Raw genomic sequence first — 24,914 nt, 5'->3', positions numbered from 1 at the left:
AAAGATGAGCAGACCTGTTAAGTCAGAACAGACAAGATTTAGGTTAACATGACTGAATTGCTAAAGCGAGTAAAGCACAGAAATAAGCTATGAAGTTAGCAGAGGCCAATTCAAGAAGCAAAATGAAGAGAAGGAAAGAATGGAGAAAACAAATGCTCAAAGGGCAAAGTACTGGGGAAGAACATGAAACATGTGAGAAGAAGAAAAGGACCCAAAATAGTCAAGGACCAAAACAGTCAAAGTTTATATATAAACTAACAAAAAGGCATAAAACAGGAAACTGTGATATATGTCTAGCCTTATATGCAAGAGAATTGAGATAAATGTTCTTAAATACCATTCAGCAAGTGAGGGTTAAAAATAAAAAACACTATCTGAAAGTGCAAATAGCTGCCGAGTAATGCAGAATTTCTATAGAACACAACAGACTACTCCTGACAGAGTTCACTCCAGTATACAAGCCAGCATGGAAAGGAAATGATTAAAATCAAAATCTATTAGCTTCTGCCACCCTAATCCATACCTTACACAGAGCAGCATAATTACTTTCAGTTTTGGTTTCCTGATGCCTTTGCTGGATGTAGCCAAGATTCATAAAGAAAATAAATTCCTGTTTAGATAAATGTCTACTAGAATAAGTGTTTAGTATTAGCCTGCATTTATTCATAATGGCAATTTGAGTGAGTTTTTCACCTCCCTCAAAAAAGGCGTATGTAGCTAAAACAAATAATAATTTAAAAAAAAAAAAACAGTAAATATTAATGCTTACAAATGGACACAATTAGCAACAGTTTTCTTCCCTAGGTAGGAAAAACAATTGTTTTTGTAGGAAAAACAAGAGTACATAAAAATGTACTAATAACTGATACTCAACCAAAGGGCACAAAAAAGAAGAGGATCAAATAGACAGTGCTCAATAACATATTTATACAATGTGGTAAAGGACGGCAGCAGAATTAGTCTTATTGATTAAAGTGAGGCTATGTCACTAAATCCAACCAGACAAAGCCAGAAGAAGCAGCTACTAGTTAAACTATTGATCATGAGAATTAGACACACACAGAAAAAAAAAAAAAAAAAAAGGAGTCTATCCTCTCATAGACTCTGGGAAGACTCTGCATCCTTTGACATCAGTTGAGCGCTCCTACACAAAGCTAATGACATGATTAGAATCAAACAACAATATAATGAAATAAAATGCAACTAAATCCACTTAAAACGCATGCATGCACACACAAAAGAGCATCTGAATACCTTAACACTAGGTAAGAATGGCATACATCAAAGAAGGAAAACACTAGAAGTATTAAACCAATTTCTATACAAACAGTAAGAGGGAGAAGAAATTTAAAAGACAGTTGGAAGAAAACAGCGGAGAATTATATAAAGGAGTGCACATTTAAAAATTTAATATAAAAGCTGGTAAAGGTTACAAATAGAAATTGGAACATGCACAGAACAAAAAAAATAAGACGCCAGTAAAAGAAAAATATAAGAATGACAATACATGCAGTCAAATATAGCTGCCACACCACACAAGAAGTTTTGTACCAATTAAAGTCTCAAAGAAAGAAATCAAAAGTTGGATAGGCTACCTTAACATCTTAGAAATGATCCAAAGAAATTATAGACCCCAGGACTGATCTTTAACAGAACAATGCAAAAAGGACTAAGCTAAGGGAAAGAAGTTTTTCTTCCCTCCTCCTCTTTCACACGGATGTGCATCGAAGAAGGTTAATGGAAGTAAAATTCAGAGAAAGACTCAGTGAGAGTGAGATGAAAGCAAAATCCTAAAGTTAAACAAGTGTTGAGGTTGCAAGACACCTGAAGACAGAGAAGCGATGCAAAGCAGTACTGTCTTGTAAAGTGCAATTCTTTTGACAGCTGATGACATCTGAGGAAATAACCCAAAGCCTACAGGCTTTAAATCAAACACTATCACTTCTGTTTACCATGCGGTATTTTACCCAATGCTAACCATCACTCTACCTATTTATGAGGTATTAGAATATCCTCCCTTTGATTAAATAGAGGGATAGAGGACAGAATCTACTGCTAGGTTAGTCAGGTTAGAGTATCATGCTATACTATAGTGAGGAGGTCAAGTATGGAAGTAAACACCACCATTGGAAACAATGCTTGTCCCTTTAGACAGAAGTCCAAGCAGCTGCCATGCTGGAGTAAAGGATAATTCATGTGAATTAGCATAGATTTAAACCCCTTTTTAAACTCATTTTAAAACGTATGCAGTGTCTTCATCTTTGCATTATGATAGCGGGAGGATTTTGGCTTTAGATGTGATTTGGCAGTAGTTCAGACTCCATATGAACCCAGACAATCTCCCTACAAAGAAAGGGCTTCTTCCAAATGCATGGAAGAAAGAGCACACTATCACTGCTACCACCGTCAGTCCAAGACAAGTCCATTCTGGCAGCGGTACATATGAAGGATTATAAACGATGTTCAGAGCTGATAACGGCACTCAAGTCACACAGACTTGGCACCAAACTCTGGATTGGTATCACTTCCAGACGGAATGGTTCAATGTCCTCAAAGTGAAGATGCACCCTGCCATGGAAACCCTAAGTTCGGGTGAACTACATCGAGACAAAACATCAAAAGGGGAATAAGCATGTTAAAAGCTACAAGCAGAAATAATGAACGATACCTGGATGTTTATCTCAGCTGCACACATGGAACTGTACTGACTGAAGTACTTGAACTTTAAGTTGTCGGATACTTTTTAATCAAAAATTTGCCTTCACATGGTATTCTCTCTTTCTCAGCGTTTCCCATCTGAACAGTTTTTCATTCTGAATGTTCTGTATTTTCAAGGTAGCATTTAGTTGTTGCTGATATAGTTTAAGACAAGGTTCAAGTAATTCTGAAGAGCGATCAAGTTGGTTAAATTTTTTGAACCTTTGAACCATCACAGAGAGATTAGAAAAGAACGAACTCAACATTCGAGTCTGCCATAGTGCGCTGCAGGAAGAACATATTAAAGACTTGAACATTTCCACTGAACAGCAACGAACAAGCCTCATCTGCTCAAGCACAGCTCAGACAATCTTCCAATAAATGGAACTCAAATAGAACTGCCATTTAACCAAGCCCAAATCACACAGACAAGGAACAACACACAGGCAAGAAATTACCAGACTCCTCCACACAGTCAGCATCAATGTCCTACATACCATACTTATTTACTTAGGGAGAAGAAGGTAACGAGAAGCAAGTTTTAAACACAAACGTGATATACTAAAGATCTTAATGAAGAATATTCTGAATGTAACTGGATTATGGCATGGAAAGTTGCAGCTGTGACAGTGCTGATGGGGGCACATGATCCCATTTCTAAAAGTGCACCAAGACCTTCTAGTTTCATAAACCCGAGGTATGACCCGTGCATGTGAGAGGTGGTATATGAACGAAGAAACAAAAAAGCCAGTGAAGTTAAAGGAGTCTATTACAAGAAACACCACTGCTTTCTCTAGTTTTAAATCTGCTTTCCTGCTATTCAGCTTGGCAAAGTTCCAAAAAGCTCTTTCCCACTCATATGCTGGCAGGGATCTCAAGAATTGTTAAACAAGAAGCAAATAAAAATACAGATAGCTTCAGTAAAATGGTGCAAAATAAAGCAGTAAAAACAAGGAAGCTTTTGCAGGTTTTCAGTTTTTCAGGGCCAAGAAAGTTTCATCAAATGCCTTTAACTCAAAAGTGAAATATAAGCTATATTTATATGCTAAAATATCGGCACATAAAAGTGCAAAATACAGAAGCTGCGTGAATTAAACTAACAAAAGCTCAGTACCAGAAGAGCAGAATTACAGCTTCTTGGATTTTAAGTCCTTTATGTTCAACTATTTAATAAACACGGCTTTTCCTTGTTTATTTGAATTGCTCAATTAATTCCTCTTACAATCCTGTAATTTCTGTGGAATAATCAGCGCATTTCCAACATTATGGTATAAAGATTTTCCACATGCTACCTACATCACGTTGACTTCGTAACTGAACAACTTCAATTCAAAAATTCTCCATGTAACAATGAACTCTCCAATCTAAACCTGAGTAAAGAGAGGATTAACAAAGTTCTATATAGATGTATATCCGTAAAGATGCTTCAAAATAACAAAACAGAGGAATAATGTAAAACTGGACCCAAAACATCTCTGAGGGATATGCAAATGGTAATTCCCAGTTCAGTATCTGGACAGACATTAAACAGTCCATTCTGCCATGCCATCTGCTAGGCAGTTACCAGCCCTGCTCTGTTCTCTAAGCTATCTGTGCTTTATTTTTAAGCATGGAGTCATTTGACTTACTTGGAAGTCAGATAAAAGACATGGAGGTAAACAAAAAATAAACTAACAATTAAAAAGTGATATACAGCAAAAATCAACTCCAAAAACAAGTCTCAGGTCAACGATAGGGGGAATTAAAAAAAATACTCCCATATGCGTGCTTGAATTGCACTCTGAACAAGCATATGCACAGCATATACAGCAAGGCATGAAAGCTTAAGGTTTATTTTTCCGTATTTTTATTTAACAGAACAAATAAAACATTTGGCAAAGAAGCTGGTGAATGTTGTGGAAAAAGACACTATGGGATTCGTTACTCTGTGTGCATACATGTACAGAATCATGAAGTAGCTCATTAAAATATCACCTCAGAATATCACTTTCATCAAGAGCCAAACACCAACATAAAAACTTACCAATACAATCAGACGGTACAGAGGCAAAGATATACACAGAGAACACAAGAGTCTCAGTCTGTATCATGCAAAAACACAGTATGGAAGTCATCAAGTTGCCCTCTCAGATCTATACTAAATCTACAAAATGCAAGAGAGCACTGCATGGATTTAACTGCTCCAGAAGTAGCCTGGAGTCATATAAAGAGTGTAGGCAAGCCAGCTTATGTGAATCACTTGCAAAAATCCCTGTCCTTGTAGACTCCACAGCACACTTAGCTCAGATGCATCTGTTTTGTTTGATGGAGACCTACTGGAGGATATTCAACTGCAGAAGTCCCACTGAAAGTTTTTCTTCAACTTTACATGCTCCTTCTGACTGAAACAAATCTGAAGGCCAATGCAAAAATCTGTATCCACACGCACTGCCTTCCTGAGATACCCAGTGTAGCCTAAAAGGTGATTATTCGCAGGTCTTGATACAACACAAACACCAAGGGGATCCACTTGCCTTTGCGATGGAACCATTCAGTATTTTAAAGATTTGTAATAAACTGTTTTATACTGAAAAAAGCAGAGAGTTGTGCTTTTTATTAATATTATGTACAGTCTAATTCGCAAATACCACCCCTTGCCTGAATCTTTGCTCTTGGAAGTTCTCAAGAAAGAAAGAAAAAAAAAAAATAAGTGAAAAGGCTGAGAAAGTTCTGTGTTATTAAAAAAAGCCAAAGAAGGTGACTTAGCACAGGAATCCCCCTCCCCCTTTTTTTTTTAAATAAGGAAAAAACTGTAAGATTAGTTCAAATGCCAGGTTGAAAAAGGATGTATTTGCCTTACTTTCAAAATATTTTGGGTTTCATTCCACTTGTTGGTCCATTCTTTGGTCAGTTCTTGTACCTATAAAAGAAAACAAATATTTGAAAAATCACATCCTTTCCCAAGTTCTTGATAATGAATTCTTACACAAGTATTAAAAATTTGAGAAATTCATTGCCAAGTTTAATACTTAAATATTTAAAAGAGAACTACTACTCCTGCATTAAGTGACCATACAATTTTTCTCTCTCAAAAAGGAAAACTATAAGGCTCTTCTTTATAATGTAAAATGAAACAAAAGACAGGGGTAGCCACTTCAAATAATGATAGGTATTTTCAAAGAAATTTAATAATTTCAAAAATTGCCTAGTCAGTCCTGAAAATTACTGCAGCAGAATGGTCCCTTAACTATGACGGGAAGACAGCTTCTTTCCTACATCTCAGCTAGGCATGTTCTGGCTCAAACAGCCTCGTGAATGAGAGGAAGAAGCAGACAGACAGCGTTCAGGAGGGAATGAAAGCAAAGTTTGCTGCAACGGAAAAGTCACACACTCGGAGGAAATCAGCACTGAAGTGAGGACCTGCTTGCAAAGGTGGGCAAAATGTGTATCAATGCTTGTGTTGCCCTGCTGTTTCTGCTCACCAGGCTGCCCAACTCATAGCTTATATCCACCAGTAAAGGCTCTTTGCATTTCAAAGCCCTTCTGAATTTTTAGAAGGCGCTGTATAGAAGGTGCTTCAGGCAGATCAGCCTCAAAGCTCTGGCTGACTTGGAATCATACTCACATTAAATTGATGTGTGTGCATGTTTGTATACATACATATATAAATATATATGGATATATACACACACACGCATGCATACACACACTTCCATTTCCTGAAATCACCAGATTTCCACGTAGGAATATATAGACTTTTGAAAATGTACACCAGCCTTTTTTATAGTTGAATTCACTTCAGCATGCAGAACGCTGAAAAACACAATGGCTAAGTCCCTTTAATACTTTATATTTAAATCCACTGGGGGAAAAAATGGTCTTTAGCTCTTCCTCGAAACTACTCTCCATTTGTAGCCTATAGCCTACCACCACTTTGCATTTCAAGTGCAAATTAATCAACTGAAGAAATTTATCTCATTTCTACTTACATTTCAAAATTTCAACAGAGAAAAAGTAACACGTTTTTCAGTGCATTATTAGTGCTGGTAATCAGAATGTTAAAACAGAACAGTAACAACCGAAACGAAAAATATGAAGAATGTCCATCGTGAGTCTTATTACCATGCCAGAGCAATTTTTATGCAACAGAATGTTATTCAAAATTGTCCTTATATAAGGACAAATCAATTCGTTAAAGAAAGCCACCATATATTTATCAGATCGTTTAAATATGGTGATAAAATCTGTAGATCTGTATAAACAAATTAATTATTGCACTCAATTATAAAAAAGCTATAAACACTGCAATATTTACTAAGATTTTTCAGTAATTGTGGCTGTAGTAATTGCATTAAATAGTAATCACATAACCTTCTAATGAGGTTGACAAAAGATAAAATATGCTCAATATACTTTCCATGCAGAGGCCCAACACTTATGAGCAGGACATGCAGTGATTACTGTCAGGGCATGAATAACATTCTAATTAGCATATATCCAGCAGTTCATATTGCTCACTGCTCTTAGATAAAAGCTTTGTGTTTGTGCACAAAATAAAAGCATATTACATTAGTAACACTACCAGCAATTTTTCTGGTTCAGCTGAAAACATTTTTAATGCCTCGTATTAATATGAAAAAAATATTTACAACTTGAAGGCTCCTATCACTGCTTTGTAGGTTTTACTTGAAGTATTGAATGCACCACAATATGGATTCCTGAATATATTACAGAGTTGCAAAATACATTCCTAAAAGAAACTTGGCTTATGAAGAAGCCTGAAGTCTGCTTTGTAGCTATGGTTCACACTAATACACGTTGTACATTTTCATCAAGAAGTTTGTTTTTGAAGAATCGTTTCACAGAAAAGTACTTTGACATTTCTTCAAAATTGGCATTACCAACTAGAATCCCAAGAAGTGCAAACAGATACTATACCACCAATTACTTCAGTCAAAACAAGATTCTCAGAAAGCAGTGCATTGATTCTCTAATTGTAAAGGTCTGAGCAGCACCAGTGAAAGCCTTACAATTTAACCCTGCTAAGAAACCCCTATTTTTTCTGAGGCTTCTGAATCTATATATTGGTTAGCATGTTGTTGACAATACTCAAAAGTAAATATGCCAGTAAATTATTTTGCAATATGCCACGTAGCTGAATGATTCCAAATTATTTCCTCCCTCTTTTTCCAAACTGTGTAATACTTTTTGTGTTTTTTTTTGTTTGTTTTTTAAACGGTTTATAGTAGCTTTAAGAACAGTCGAATAGACAGAAAAGAATTAACACAAAAAGACAAAATAAAGAGGGAATGATTGCAAATTCAAGAAATCTGAGTACCATTACATTTATATTATTTTGCACCCTATCAATAAATCTCAACTGTCTGGGAATTCTTTCCAGCTTCTGCACTGGGCTGGATTATTATAGGGGCACACCTGAAGTACATCCACCCAGATCTTAGACTCCCCCAGAAAGACAGTTAATTAGAAACTGAACATATTTGTACATGTCCATTCCAGACTTAAAGACTGAAACTTTCCAGAAAACCTAACCTGCAATATAAATTATTGATTACTTGAAAGCATGAGCAAGTTGGCCATTTCCCTGGAAAATATTTACTGTATTGTCTAGGCACTGAATGTTTTGTCCGTCTGATTTAGTAGTATAAAGCAGTCAGTTTTCCCTCTCTGTTCTACCTCCAAACACACTTTCTTTTTAATAAAAGAGGGCAAGCTGGCCAGGGAACGAATATTTTCATTACTTTAGGAGAGCCATAATATAAATATCCAAGACACATAACTTGTTCTTAGTTGTAATCTGTTATCTTACCTTCTAAGACAAGAAGATACAAGTTAATGTATAATTAAAAAAAAAAAGTAAAACTAGGAAATGCTGGTTGGTGGGCGAAAATTAAGTCACGTTATTAAAAAAAATGAAAATGACTATAATTTGCATCAAGAATACTTTTTTGTTTTTTCAAACTGATTTATGAAATAACTCACCCTTGCTTCATTCTGCTGAAGCTTTTCCTCCATACTTAAAGCTGTCGGAGAATCTAAGAGAGCGATCTAAAATCATAAAAAACACACAGTATCAAGTTAGAAAAACAACAAAAAATGGTGAGAATTTTCTGGCAGAATCAAATGAAAGAAATGCATTTGATCAACTTCTTTCATTATTTAAGATGAATTATTTTGAACTCCAATGTATACCATTTTACCTTAAAATACTATAAACAGAGTAATCAAAGTGTTGTCAAAGCAGATATTCTGAATACGAATCACCTGTTCAGGTGTACTGTTTTCGTTCACTATGTATACATATTGTCACACACATGCACACAGAAACCAGACACAAGTTTATAACAGGTAATTCCTGACGTTTAAAGCTATATTCCTGTTAAACATGAAAATTTATGATGTATCAACATTTGATGACTTTGCTATAAAAAATATCTTACTGCTTATCTTTTATTAAAAAAATATATAAAGATAACTGGCCTTAGAAAAGGAAAATTACTATACAACACGCACAAGCAATACTCATTGTTATATGACCTCCCACACTGAATCCAGCACTGTATTTGGGTACCAGTATCTTCAGTGATCTACAGAAGCATTTGCAATACAGTACTCTGGGAATATAAAGGAAGATTACAGAAGAAATTATACAGGTTTTTATATTCTGTTGTGCATACATAACACCACTTTGCTTTTTACCAAGCATCACAAATTCAATTAACTTAAGCAAGTTCTCTGCTGTGCCCAACACAACCATCTATCATATCCTACAACTGAACTAGATTTACTTTGTGATATCCTCTGTGTTACAGCTTGGAACTAGGTCAAAGCATTAGATCTTCAAAGAGGTCTATGTTATATCTACTTCAACTCTAACACAACTTATTTCGAAAATAAAAGTGATCAGACAATCCAGGGAAGAAAAAATCATTTTCCCCTCCTAAAGAATACAAAAGAAATACAAAAGTAGAACAGTAATTCAAACTGATGAAGAGCTTTCTAATTGTCTGTAACAAAACAAAGCTCTCAGCTTCAATCATCTACAATACCTATTACTGTTTCATACTGTGGTCCCATCCCCTTTTCAGGGAATCTTTTATAAAATGAAATCTTCCTGAAGTATTAATCTTCCATGAAACAAGTATGTGCTAAACTGACATTTCACATTGCACAGCCTATCTAAAATAAAATTCGGAAGTTCTAGAGATAAATCTAAAGTATTCTTTCACGTCTTCCCATATCATATTTGCTCACGTATTAAATCTAGCCATCTCAAGTGGCATTATTTAGAAGATACGACTGGCCTGAGCGATTGCATGTTCCTTATTGTTAGTTTGGTTTCATCACCCTGAAAACAGCAGAAATTAAGCTTAACTGGGCTTGTGCAGCACATGTTTATAGTGGCCATTACTGATAGAAGAACAAGAAATAGCAAAACTATGCAAAATGGAAACTCTGCTGGTCAATACAGGTAGGGAAAGAGGAGACACAACAAAAGGTCTTTGTTGAAGCAAACCAACACTCTGTATATATAGAGAGTGAGACATTTCTGAGAAACCGTGCTTCATTCTGAACAGCCCCATAAGTACAGCAGATATACTCCAGTATGCAGAGCCTTTATACTGGTCAGGATGGTTATGACAATAACCTGTACTGATGTAAGGAAAGCTTTCAAATCTGATAAATCCTAATGCCTCAGTTTTCTTGAGTTTATTCATAAGTTTGAATCTATCACTGTCCTTTAAGATTTAGGGAAGATTTACATTTATTTCAGCACTATTTCTTTATTTTTGTCAGCTTGCCTAGCACGTGGGGAAAACAGCAACAACAGTGCATTTTCTGACCCTACAAACGAAATAGCTCAGTGACTCAACACTGCAAGCGTAAACCAAATTAGCATGCTTTAAAACAAAACAATGGTTGTTCAGGCAATCAAGTTCAGAATCCCTCCTCACAATAAAAATAACCCCAAAACAATATAGCTTTTAACCACTGGCATTTCTTGGCCATATGAACTCCCAGTCAGTAATGGGTACATTATTTCTGTTCATGATAACCTCTATCATAATCACCACGTGTTACTTCAAAAACAGTAAGGTTAAGCAAGCAGTTGGTATCAAATAAACGTTGCAAGTTTTACTAATCAAGATCAGAAAAGTGAGAAAAATATCTGAGATCTGTGCTTTTATCTTTTTGGATTTACTAGTATATCAATCCTGTTTGCTCTGCTCTGTATTACATACACACAAGTGGAAGCTGGTATTTACTGGAAGAAAAGAATTAGCAGTCTAAGAAGACAGAGTCCCTCAGCAGTTCTTTATCTTCCCTTATCTAAGACAAATCTAACTATGAGAGTTTCCAGTCTGTTCAAGTAATAAGTATAAATCTTTTCTTAGACCGTCACTGAAAATACTTTCACATGTTTAGCACGTGACATGCTTTCTAATGTACCGTGCATTCAAACACAAATGCCATTCAAATTCTTGTAAATATAAAATGCAGAATTATAGACATTTTAGGTATTTAAGGTACTTAATACCTTCTGCTACTTTTAAGATACTAAAGTACAGCTTCAGTCCATCAGACTAGTCATGGCAAATGTTTATGCTCAGTCTCCTTTGGCTGTGGTGTGTACCTGTTTCACAGCACACTGCAATCAAGGTCTGATTATATTAAGAGAAAACTAGAAGCATTAGGCTGACAATTTTTCCCCCTTATGTTAAAAGAGGAAATCTACTGGCCATATGGAAACTGATTCAATCAGGAAAATAATATTCATTCATAGCCTCATAGAGCTTGTTTACTCAAATCAATATAATGAAAGATAATTATCTCATTACATTCTAGAAATAGATGTTATAACTCAAGGAAAATTACACATAAATTTTAAGTAAAGCTAACCTGATTCCCTTGAGCAAGCAAGGCTTTTAATCGGGCTATTTCAGCTCTCAGCTCACGGATCAGTTTGACGTTAGGATCCTCATTAATAGTAGGCTTGTTGATGATGTTTTTGGCTCTATTTGCATAGCGAAGTGTACTTAAAGTTTCTCCATAATTGACATCAGCAGGTGAAATAGCTAAGGAGATGAAATCAGAAACAGTTTATCCATCACCATATGTTTCATTTAGTAAAGTTAGCTCATAGTTTAAAAGTCGGATGAAGTTAACATGGAAGAGACAGAAATACATAACCACTACAGCTACAATTTGCTCCAGCTCTTCACCTTGCTCCACTACTTTCACATCAATACAACTTAGCTTAAGTGAACACTGTATTAGAATAATTAGGTCCAGCGATCAAGATTTATAAAGCGATCTTGTTGTGAATCTATTTAATATTTACAACTCTCTGTTAAGTGTAAACGTCCTGTATGAATACTTCATAGGTGCTCTCATGAATTTCTACATCAACAGTGGGAAAACCAGCAAGTATTTTGTAGAGGATCAATGTAATCACGTAATGGAAAAGTCATTTCGAGTTAACACTGTACTTTTGCTGCAAGTTTTGAACAGAAATTAAACAGCATTTATGCAAAAAGCATACATGAAAACAAAAACGAGAAGAGCTATCACCCATTTACAAGTCTACCTGCCCTGCTGAGCTGCAGGTGCCTGGCAGCATGTGGAACTATCACTTAGCTGAGGCATCAAGGAAAACCATTTTTGCAGATAGCTTAACCAGGAAACATGATGGATTTTTAATGAAAGTGCTAATGCTGTCCTTCAATTAATTTTCCTAATATATAAGATGTTCAAATTTTTTTAAAAAAAGATAATTTACTGCATCCCAGTAGATGAGGGGAAAAAAAAAACAAAAGGAAACACCATTCAGCAATGAGAGATCAGACGTCTTAGTGATTCAACTGAACTAGAAACCTGAAGAATCGGGCAATGAAAACGCCTCAAAAATACTTAAGCAACCAATATTCTGTCCTTCCTCATTCTACCAACAGTAATAAATACTCTGTGGTAGATACTGCCTGAATTAGGGGGAGATGCTATAGCAACAGAATATACTTCCCTTAGCTCAAACTACTCACTTTACTACTTTATTTACTGTCTCCTTTCCAGTACTCAACTGCTTTCCTTTTGAAAGAATGTTACAATATCTTATAGAAACATGACAAATCAGAATTGAACATGTTTTTATAAGATCCCTTCCTAGAGTTTGAGATCATCTTCCTGCATTTTTGTGTTTAGTTACAGAAAAGGCACACCAAACATATCTGGACAGCTTGTCAGGCTCTGTTAGGCGATTCAGCCACATTATCAGTGGAGTTACTGCTGGAGACGAGATCAACCATCAGGGCTCTGCCTAGCAGATGCATCGTTAATAGATGGGGAAGTAGCTGAAAAAACAGCTGTGCACTGTAATCATTAGTAAAGGCACTGAAAGCTCCCTGTGTTTCTGAAACTTCTTCCCCATCCCTACAACAGAAAACATCAAGTTAGTCAAGCGTGTAACTGAAAGAAAACATCAAGAAGCATGTCAGTACAGTGGTACTTGAACAGCCAGAAGAACAAAGCAGCATCTGGTCCGAGATCCTCTTTTCATACTACGAGCAGTCTCAGGAAAGAAAGCAGCATGGATTCCAAAAACATCCCCAAAATCATGCAACAAAAGAAGAGCTAAGAAGAGAATTTGCCTATAGCAAAGCATGTGAAGAACCAGAATTTGATCCATTGCATTTTACTATCTCACCTTTGCTCCCTCACCATTCCCAAAAGATGACTCTATCAGTTAAACTGCATCTCATTTGAACAGGGGAGGAAGAAAAATTTCAGAGCTGCTCGTCTCTTCACACCTTATACCTTTGACATCCCAAATCCATCCCTCTCCTTAAATACTCTCACTTGTTTTTTTTGGAACTGGCACTCCCATTCCAATTCATTTCAAAAACTGCAATTATGGCATATGTGTATTTCTAAAACAAGTGATCCTTAAAGAACTTCCAATGGGTAAAAAGAAAGCTGTAAAAAAAGTTTGTAACATGACTGATCATGAATAATTAAATTTAAACAAAAAGTTAAAATGCTGTATGCCTCAAAAATTGGGTTAAACAAAAATGACATTCTAATCCACTGAATGTCAAAAGAGACCAGGTTGTTCTGCAACTAGCACTACAAAAACAACACAGCTTTGAAAAAGCAAACGAATTCACACATCAATATTGTCTAGACGCATAAATCTTTTTTTTTTTTTTTTTTTTTTTTTTAAATGGGAATGAAAGTTTGCAGCCTGGGGAGGATGGAGGACAGGCTTACGTACAAGTCTTGGTACAAGACTTGATCTAGATCCCAGTTTGAGTATTTATCACAAGTAACAGAGCTGTCTGGAATGTAAATAAGCCACAAGAGCTATTACTTGAAGCTTAACTAGTCAGATTAGATTATCGTTACACTGTGCATGTGTTAAAGATGAATATGGCAATGAGTCTGATGTCAGAGCAGATGCAAACCATTATGCACATACACTTGGATGACCTTTATTTATACCTAATGACAGTACATACACAACCTGGATGCCCTCTTACATTTGTGACCAAGTAGCCAGTGATGTATGCACACAGATGATGTGGGTATGGGAATGGTGACACACATCCCCGCTATTGCTCACAACATTACTGAACAAACTAGATGGTCCCCTTATACACAACGAGACCACCTACAGTTTTACTGCTGCAAGAGATGTTCTGCAGAGCATAGGTAAAAGCAGAGTGTTACTAGAAAACTCAGGAAGAAAGAAAGAGACAAAGAAATGAAAACATGTAAATAACACTCTGCCTTAATGAAGCATCTGGAATCTAAATATTTACAGCTAATCCTATTAAGCATGAACTGTTCAGGATGCAAAAAAAGTAATTTAAAAACACTTACTGGCAATCATTATAGTTTTAGAGTTTCCTCCGAGGCTATCTTTTAACAGCCAAGTCAACACGGAGTCTCTGTAAGGCACAAATACTTGCTTCTTCTTTGAAAGAGGATTTGTTGCATCCTGAGATAAATCAGCTGTGAGGTGGGGGTAGGAAAAAAATACCATTTATGAAAATACATAACTGCTATGTGCTAAGCCACTATTTGTGTAAATAAAAACTGTAATTTAGCAGAACAGTACTTAACAATTAAAAAAAAAAACAACAAACAGCCAAGCATAAAGACCAGCGACTTACCTAAGGCAGAAATGACATTTCCCAGAGTAACTAGAGATTTGTTAATATTCCCTCCTTCCTTTAATCTAACTCCTGTGGCACCAGTGGCATCTGCTCTCTCACTTCCAGCAAGATCTACCAAATGAATCTTGCTGACAGTCTCACAAGGCATTTCAGAATCAAATTTAGCCTAAAAAAAAAAAAAAAAAAAAAAAAAAAAAAAGCATTAAAGCATTAAGCTACCAGATTCTGAAATCTTACTGAAACCAATTTAATTGCCTTTTTCATGTCATGATTTATCTTGTTTACATTAGCACAGCATCAGAAGACAGGTGTATTAGAGGTGCCACAGAAAGGCATTTGATCATGAATCGCTGCGTAACTCCCACATGAGTAGCTATTTCTTGAAAGTGTAATATTTGCAACTTTCAAGCCATTTAAGCACATGCAATGACAACTGTGAATTTGTATTTACCTGGTGCACCGTAAACATTTGAGCTCCATTCATATTATCCGGCTTTCAACTAACATTTAAAGTTGCACATTCCACACACGGATACACCTACACTCACGTTGCCCCCCCCCACCTCCAAGTTCAAGCAAGTAGCAATTGCATTTTTACACTATGATTTTTAACTGAGGCTTCCAACCAATTTTTATCTTAATTTGTATAGATTGATTCAGACTTCTTTTACAACGCAACAGTAAAGCAAAAATCTTTAAGCCTTGCTGTCTGCCTCTCACCCTCTTCTATAAGCTTTGCGACGAGCAATTCGCCACTAGTCAACAGTTAGTGCATGCCACTTCGCATGTGTTTGCTTTGGGGTGGAGACATGCAAAGTTCCATCAGGGCAGCAAACCATCTCTGTGCTGCCTTCTCCCAGCAAGTTACCCACGGATTGTCTATAAAGCTCCCCAACCCCTCCCCAAAACAATGACAAAGAACAGGTATCATTAGAAAAAGAGTATATAAACATCAAATATAAACAAAAATATCACTATGCTCTGAAAATATGCAATCGGTCTCTCCATCGTTCCATCAGTAAATCAAGGTATGTAAATAGGTTTCCAATAGTAGCAGAGGAAGAGTCAGCCAAAAAACGCTCAGAAAACAATTCTACTCTCTGATTTTGGTCATAGAGACAGATTTTTATTTATTTATTTATTTTTAAACCTTGGATAACATCACAGCATAAAAAGTAGCTCATGCCCATCTCATGCTGAAGTCACCCAGAATGTTCTCCTCAGCCGTATCTCCTGTCACAGCAGTGTCATGAAATGTGCCTTAACTGTTCGGTGTTATTTAGCCTGAATTTCCTAGCCAAATTGCCTCAAGATCTATTAAATGACCAGGTAATCATATTGCACTGTAAATTTTGTGTATGATCACTGATAAAGATACTTCCAGTTCTCAAAACTCTGTTTTCACACTTTTAACTTTCTCTGTGAGAAGACAACCTACAGCCATCGTCTATCCATAGTTGCTGATTTGAAAAGTGTATTTTTTAACTATCAGATGAGTTACTGAATTCAAGTACATTAAAGTACGGTTGTTTTACCTGAGTGAAGTTGATTGTGAAAATGGCATGAGACCTGCTACTGACATCATTCATCCCAGTTGCTGCTGTAGTTCTGTTCATATTTCCTGCGTCCATCAGTTCCTCTACATCAGCATAATTTTGCACTAAGTGTTTAGACAAATCTGAAGAAGAGTAGGGTGTTACAGTATGCTCATGCATGCACTTGACTTTCTTTACAAGAGGATTCAGGTAGGAATCTAGGTATGGCAGGATTACTATCACTATTATAAAGCATTGATGCAATTACAGTGTTTATTGTTACGCTTGTTTTTACCACTCTTAAGGAAAAGAACAGGGCCTCATGTGAACAATGGAGAATTTACACAGTTACAGCAAGTTAAGAAAAAATTATGCAATCTTACTGAAGAATTTAGCGCATAAGCATAATCTCTCAAGAGACAGGAACCTTTCCCTGGCAGGAGATGGATTAAGACAATTAGTTTAGTTCTTTCCATCTCAAACATTAGCTTTGTAAATTACGTTCCACAAATTCTTAAAACTAATTGCATTTATTAGCATTATTTAAAATGTTATATTTTACAGATAAAAACTGTACAGGTGTAATAATCTTAGGATTTGGAAAGCAGGTGGGGATAGAAAATGAAAGGCTATTCTCCTTGATTGGTTTTATATCAAAGCAAAGTTCTGTACCCATCGTCATCTATATTGTAGAAGAAAAAAAGTCTTATGCAATTAGATCTAACACTTTATATATTTTAAAGGTAATAAAATATTCAGTGCAAAACACTGAAAGGGTTTTTACCCTCAACATACGGCCCTTCTTTTGGATGTTCTCGTATTCGTAAATTATTTGTTTTTGATGACTTCCGTCTGAGAAGATCTCTCACCCGTTCATTATAAATTTCCAAATAACTGAAAGAAAAAGGTCAGAAAACCACTGGCTTATTCAAGATTCTTTCAAGGAAAGCCATGTTAAGGTTGTTTGAAAGCAAGATGAGATGCCTGGCAAAGCAAATCCAAAGATAAGATTCAAAGTCACTTAACATAGTAATGACTATGGTGTACTTGTATCATGAGGGAGAAAAAAAAAACAAGAACAAGAAATAGAAAGGAAAAGCACATTAGCAAGATGAAGAGCAACTAATGACAGCCTTAAATAAAAGGATAAAATAAGAAATATGCCCTCTAATAGCAAAGGCATTTTCACTACCATGTAAATAAAGCAAAATATACAGTTGTAGATTGAGGTTTTGCGCTTTTTGACTATGACTGCCAACAAAAATCAATTATAGGACTGAGGCCAAGCATGGAAAGTTATCAGAGAAGCATACTTTTCTCAGAGATAAGCGAAACACGGTGGTTCTAAATGAGACAAGTTTGATGAAAACAGCAAACTATTAATGTGCCAAGAAGTACCTGACTTCTGTTCGAAAGGATGCCTCATTCCGCTTTGTTTTTTCACTTATTTTGCTGAATAATCCTTCACAAATCCGAGGTATTAAGCCAGCATCACCCTGCAACAACAACAATTCTTATTCTCGAGGCTATACATGCCTGCGCAATATATTTTGAAAAATAAAATCCCAAGTCACTAGCTGAGAGCTTCAACATCCAGAAACAGTGGCGGGAGGGGGACACAAAACCTTTTTGGCAAATACTGTCTTGTCATTTATTCAACTGCATTCACCATGCTACTTTAATCTTTGCATGCGTGGTGATGTATGTACTAGCCCCGATGCCTCGCTATCGGGCTATACGCCACCCTTATGTCTTAGTTCAAATCACCCCGGCTGCTTAAGGCAAAAACTGAGTGTACACAACCTACGAACTGCCTTATCTCAAGACTATCTTTTCTAACCCCTCCATCTATTCCACTTCACTATGGACCCAGCAACATGTGCAGTGAATGGGACGAGCTATATACATTTCTCCACGTGCCACCCTCTGTCAAATCTCCAACCCCCAGCTCGCAGTCCATCCACTGTCTCAAAAGATACCTCTGGATAAATTAGTATTAGAACTATATTCACTACCTCTCCCAATGTAGACAAATTACATTTAGTGTTGACCTTCTGGATGCTCAACTCCGCAATTAAAGACTTTTTATGCACAACCTGCTCAGTTTAAAAACAGCAAACTGAAGAAACTCATCCTTTCACACAGATCCCTACAGGCCATGCTTTACTGGCAGGGCCAGAGGGGTGAAGGAGAACTCCATGTAGCTCTGGTTTCAGCTGCCAAGTGGCTGCTTGCTCCCAGCTCCCATGTCCCCATGCAGGGCTGGGTCCCAGCGGGTAGATAACCACCTACCTGAGCCCACCTCCTCCTCAGCACTTCAGAAAGACAGCAGCTGACGCCCCGCCAGAGCTGAAATGAGTGAACTTGGCTCCCAGGGACAAAGGGAGAGGGCACAGACATACAGATGAGCTCTGGGCTCAGGGACACACGACCAGAAGTAGCTTACAAAACAGTCTGTCAGCTACAATTTGCCTCCAGTCCAAAAAAGCAGAAGAGATTTGATGCGATGGACTAATTCTAATTCTATGCACCGCCGAGACGAGAACCGTTCTTCCTTAGAGTCAGTGGCCTTGTAATCAGGCAGGAGGCAAAGTAGGACAAGCTAGAACTAACATCCCATGTGAATATAGCACAGGCACTTCAGGCACCCTAAAAAAGTTGCCTGATGGGATTCTAGAGATATCTGGCTGCAGGAAAACACAAAACCCGTGGACTCACCTGCACCAGTGCAAGACAACTGCTGCATAGCAAAGGTTTCTCTTCTACTTGGAAATAAAATCTCACCCTGTTTGCCCAAGTTCACTCCAGCCTGCTCCTGCACTGGCCCCATCCTTCCTCAGCACCTTCTTCAGCGCCACAGCTGAGCTCCTCATCTTATTTCCTTTGCTCAGATGGTATTCCTAACTGGTTCTTGGTTCTTCATCCAGTTTTTTGTTGTGGTGGTGTTTTTTTTTGTTTGTTTGCTTTTTAAATCACTACTCGCTTTCCCCCCCATTTTCCCTTTTCCTCCAAGATCTTAACGACGGCTGCACTGCCCTACCCAAATCAGCCGTTATTCTTCAAAATAATTTTTCTATTCCCTCCTTCAATCACACCTAGCCCTTCACCTGACTGCACCTTGTTTAAAAAATAAATTTACACGTTAATAAGGCTTATTTTTGAGAGTTGCCTTTGTAATCAACCTCTATTCCAGCTAAAATTTCTGGGTGCAACATTGGCATTTCCCCACACATTTTTCTTTTTTTCCTTTTTGAACATAGGAAGAAAAAAAAGACATTTCTTTCATCTCATGCTTGGAAACCCCTGAATAGTTTTAATTAAAGCTTAAGGAAAAAAACATGAAAGATCCATCATGAAGTTTTAGGCAAGCCATTAGTGTCTGACATAATTTAGCAACTGCAAAGTCTTAAAATAGGAAATATTAGCTCTGAGTAACTTCAACCACAGCGATACAGTGGCAAGAAAGGAAGAACATGTAATTCCCAGAATACCTTGTTGGTAAAGTGCACATCTTACAGAATGTATATTCTTTTTTTAGGAAACAAATTTAAACATTTTCTCCCTTTTCACCCCCTACAGCTCCACAGCAGGATTAAGTACATCTGCAGCATCCCTGACAGGGTTTTTTCTGGGTTACAGAGTTTCCAGGCATGGAAGCCTGTAGAACCAAAGTAAGTTGTTCACTCCAGAGCTGAATTTTCTCATTAAAAGCCTGCTTTCCTTCTGCGTTATCTAACCAGGAACTTCTTCATGGCAATTTAAGCATATTGCTGCTTTCCCATCTACCTTAGACACAGGGAAAAAAAAACACTCCCTTCTATTCTGCAGCAGCCTTTCAGATCTTAGATGACTTTTGTTCCTCCACAGCCTTCCTTTTTCAGCGTATGCAAGTCAGACTCTCCTGATAGCTCATGTTTTATAAACCTGTGACCATTTCAGTATCTCTGCTCAAGACTTCTTCTGGTCCACATATTTCTCGAAACGGTTGCTGCACACAGTATTGCAGAAGCAGCCTTCCAGAGCCAACAGCAGCAGATACTTAAAGCAATAGGAGAATAGAATTCATACTTGTTAAGGAGAAGTAGGGAAAAGAAAATTTATTTCCAATTCAAGTTTTCTTACAGCACTGTAGTGTCTCTGACAGGGCCATCAATTTTAAAGCATTTAACTTGGCAGCTGAGTGTATTTTATACACACACTGTACAAAACCAGATTAAAGTATTTATGTATCATGGCAAGAAGATTAGACCTTTATTATTGAATAATGTCAAACAAACTTCAGCACCTATTCATTTGCAAAATGTCTTGATGATTACGGTCATTACATATAGTCAGGCAGTCCCATAAAAATGTCACTTACAAAAAATTCTGAAACAGAAATCCACATCTAGGTCATAAGATCTTTTCTGGTTACAAAAGTCTGTTCTGTTCACCATACTGAAGCTGAATATAAAGCTACTTATGCTCTGACAACTGAAAGAGAAACACTTACAGGTAATTTACTATCCTAAACTCAAGGAGGTGCAAAGTGGCCACTCTCACTGCATTTCCAAAGAGTGATCTAACGAAGGACAAGAGGCAATATTCCCCTTTTCAGTTCTGCTGGGAACAGACCTGTTGTGTTTTTACCAAGGATTACAGGAGAACTAAACCCGCAGAAGCTGCCTTGCAAACAGGCTTCATCAGTTGGCCCTTTAAATTGCTCCACTCCCAACAGTTTTATTAGTTCCTTGCATCCTTGGGCAATCATGGAGGAAGCTGCAAGACACTACTCTTGTTCTTTACTCAAAAACTGCCCAATATCCCTCCTATCACACCTTGCCTTTTCCAGGGTCTTTACCGCAGTGCTAAGCAGGACGAAATCCTTAAAATCAAAAATCAGCGTATCAACTCAAACTCATCTCATTTCTACTCCCTACCTGATACCCTTTTCGAAACGAGGGTCAAGGACCCATTTCAATCTTCCAGCCCTTCAAAAGAGGTCTAAAAACCAGATCTCTTCAGAAGGCTGACCATTCACTTACCCAAAATCAGTATCTGTTTTTGGACACTGAAAATCAACAGTAGCATTTGAAATGTTTGGTTCTGTTACACAATGGAAATGATTGTTATTTGTCCAATATAACAAAGTATCCCTTAAAGATACATCTTCCAGCTGCAAATATCAACATGTAGAAGAAAGAGAGCTTCTAAAACCTCTGACTACTACTAGAAGTTATGATACAAGGGGAACCAGTAGTATTCAGAGCGGATTGGTGATAATAATAACATAAAGGCATGCACCCGCAATAGCACAATTTAAATGCATTGCTACGGAATAGAAATGCACATTTGCAAAATATACATACCACATTTCCCATCATGGTGTAGGACTTCCCAGATCCTGTCTGTCCATATGCAAAAACACAAGCATTATAACCTTCAAAAGCAGATTTAAGTACATCTGTACCAAGATTTTTGAAAACCTACAAACAAAGAAAGTTTTTTGAAGACAATGGAAGTTTGGGGGGAAAAAAAGTTGTCATCAGCCCAGCATAATAAATATTAAACAATAATATTGAAGTACCACGTTATAAACTATGGCCATCAACCAGCAATATTTACTATGACTGAAAATAAGTGCTTCTAATAAAATTGCTAAATTTTATTGTATTTCGTTTACAGCAGCACAACACTGTATTTCCTACTTGTTTTTCTGTCAGACACCACCTTGACATGCAGAAGTAATAAAAAAAAAAAACACTCCTCCTTTCTATAGCTCCATTTTTTTAAGCTCATCTCAGATGCTTCATTCAGTTTTCCTTACTGTTAATATCTACTTTTAGCATCTTTGCCAATTCTGCATGTCCTATAAATATCTGCCCTGGTCTCAAAAGGAAACATTTTGATGATCCTGTCGGTACTTTGGGATGGGATTCTTTTTTGCATACTTTAACCAAGTGCAAGAAGAAAATAGCCTGTTAATTTTCTAACTGGCTTTTGATTATTGTTGTAATTTAGACTGGCAAATAAGGAAGCATGTTTTTTATAATGGTAAGTAATCCTTTTTCTCTTTTACCCTTAACATTTACGTCTGAAACCGGTAACACTCCATCCTCCCCATCACATAATATGGGTTGGTCTGTTCTCACCCAGTAAGTTCAGCTCTCATTAGATGCCTTCATCACCTTCCTCTGCAGTACTGCCTCCAGTTCGTCCCACCGCCCCTGGAAACCTGGCCTTTCATTATCAGTACTCCTTGTTTCCATCTGTGCCCCCACTAGCCCAAGTAACACTTGGTGCAACTTCCCCCTCAATGAAAACATGACTATGGGTCCTAATCGATAAATGGTTTCCAAAAAATCTCATAGCTGCTTCTATGGCTTCTACACAATTCTACTCCTCAGGATATGTAGTATAAATCAACCAAGGTGTCCAAGTCCTTATTAATAAAGAACAGTGTACATGCACACACGCTGTAATTACGCCACTCCTCATGGAGGAATACCAGTAGTTCCTTCAATTATTAATGCTCAGTTGCAAGGGTGCCTATAGAATACTTAACTTGACCTTCCCTTGAGCAAAGAGACTACACAATGCTGTAATCAGTTATGCTTGTCAAGGAGAAAGAGTACAAGGATCAGGCAAGGCACAATTTCCCTTTCTCTTGTCATTTGAAAAGTAGCAACTCAGTAGAGTTCTCCCTCCTGAGTACCAGCTACATTGAATTTTCCCTTTTTCTCTTTTCTCTATGTCCAAATTTTTACTTCATCTGGACCACGTCTGTATGCACTACTGTTTTGACTGCAGCTTTCCTGAAATTCCCACCTGCATTTATGTCCTGCAGCACTGCCTGGGCCTACCCACAGAATCACAGAATTTCTAGGTTGGAAGAGACCTCAAGATCATCGAGTCCAACCTCTGACCTAACGCTAACAGTCCCCACTAAACCATATCCCTAAGCTCTACATCTAAACGCCTTTTGAAGACTTCCAGGGATGGTGACTCCACCACTTCCCTGGGCAGCCTGTTCCAATGCCTCACAACCCTTTCGGTAAAGAAGTTCTTCCTAACATCTAACCTAAAACTCCCCTGACGCAACTTTAGCCCATTCCCCCTCATCTTGTCACCAGGCACGTGGGAGAACAGGCCAACCCCCACCTCGCTACAGCCTCCTTTAAGGTATCTGTAAAGAGCAATAAGGTCACACCTGAGCCTCCTTTTCTCCAGGCTGAACAAGCCCAGCTCCCTCAGCCGCTCCTCGTAGGACTTGTTCTCCAGGCCCCTCACCAGCTTCGTCGCCCTTCTCTGCACCCGCTCAAGCACCTCCATGTCCTTCTTGTAGCGAGGGGCCCAAAACTGAACACAGTACTCGAGGTGCGGCCTCACCAGAGCCGAGTACAGGGGGACAAGTCCCACAAGTCATCCAGGGTGCACAGGCTACCATTAACTGTCTTCCTGTAGTCACAGAGGTGTGAGATCATTATTCCCCAAATGCTTCTCCCTACACATCCTTCACTCACAGCAAAACCTGAAATGTTTCCTTTTTGTTAAAATGTCTGTAGGCCATCAACACCAGACTTTATGAAAATGCATATCACTATTTTTATCCAGAAAACTAGCACCACTTTCTTCCTTCTTGCTGTATCATGAGAAAAAGCCTCTTTCCTCCTTTCTAAGCTTCTGGAAACCATTTTCAGAGTGGTTTCTTCTTTCTCATCATTCCAGCCGATTTTAAATCAGAGCCACATCTATCTGGTCAGCTTTATGTACTTCCCCTTTTAAAAATTTGTGCATACCTTGCAAAGCAATTTGAAGCAGTACATAGGATAGTCAATTATACACAGCTGTCTGAACACAGACTTAACGTACAGGCCAGAGGAAAATACATTGATAGGATGGGATTTCGTCAGGATCAAACCACTGAGATACTGTTTTGTCACAGAAGGTCAGGAAGCTCGTCAATATTCTAATCATTTCTCTTCCATGAATACAAACTAAGTAGCTTGATGATAAATTGCCACTCCCACTCTAATTTCTGAATTCTAAAGCATATTTCACATCTACAAGACATATTAATGGGGTACATAATATTAGACAGAATTTCACGTGTTATTTCTCTGCCATTCAAATGGAAAAACATTAACAGTCACGAACAAAGCACACTACCAACAATCAAGATCAATTTTGTTCCACAGAAAGATGAACATGAATGAAGGGTGCCCTTCTTCCACACCACTGGTGCAGTAAACTGGAAATTCTGCAGCAACTTGATAAGAGCTTAACTACAAAGTCTCCCGATTAAATATGAAATGAATAATACAACCAAAACAATAGCTTGTGCAGCTTTTGTTTAGAAACTGCATTCCCATTGTTCAAGAACTCCTTTTGTTTTCAATGCGCTGCATACGCTGTAATTCACACCACACTTGATACCAGGACAACATTGTTTTTTCTGACAGAACAAGAGGAGTTACCATTCCTGCCTGTAAGGATCAAGGAGGCATGTTGGGATCAAGGCACACACTGT

General features: G+C 37.5%; 1 protein-coding gene across 6 annotated transcripts in view; it reads right to left on the bottom strand.

Annotated features, from left to right (window-relative positions):
* The window catches only part of KIF16B (kinesin family member 16B), a 137,801-nt gene that overhangs the window by 96,764 nt on the left and 16,123 nt on the right, over positions 1-24,914 (bottom strand). For all 6 annotated transcript variants that reach the window (XM_032183981.1, XM_032183985.1, XM_032183983.1 and 3 more), the window contains exons 4-12: positions 21,754-21,870; positions 17,804-17,901; positions 17,190-17,299; positions 16,406-16,548; positions 14,868-15,036; positions 14,575-14,706; positions 11,599-11,774; positions 8,680-8,745; positions 5,537-5,596 (exon numbers count right to left, since the gene is read on the bottom strand). In XM_032183981.1, coding sequence (XP_032039872.1) covers positions 5,537-5,596; positions 8,680-8,745; positions 11,599-11,774; positions 14,575-14,706; positions 14,868-15,036; positions 16,406-16,548; positions 17,190-17,299; positions 17,804-17,901; positions 21,754-21,870 — 1,071 coding nt within the window. The remainder of the gene's footprint in view (positions 1-5,536; positions 5,597-8,679; positions 8,746-11,598; positions 11,775-14,574; positions 14,707-14,867; positions 15,037-16,405; positions 16,549-17,189; positions 17,300-17,803; positions 17,902-21,753; positions 21,871-24,914) is intronic.

Source organism: Aythya fuligula, chromosome 3 (genome assembly GCF_009819795.1).
Source record: "Aythya fuligula isolate bAytFul2 chromosome 3, bAytFul2.pri, whole genome shotgun sequence".
In the NCBI taxonomy this organism is placed as follows: Eukaryota; Metazoa; Chordata; class Aves; order Anseriformes; family Anatidae; genus Aythya; species Aythya fuligula.
Note: the sequence above shows the minus strand (reverse complement) of the source record. Positions and strands in the feature narration are given on the sequence as shown.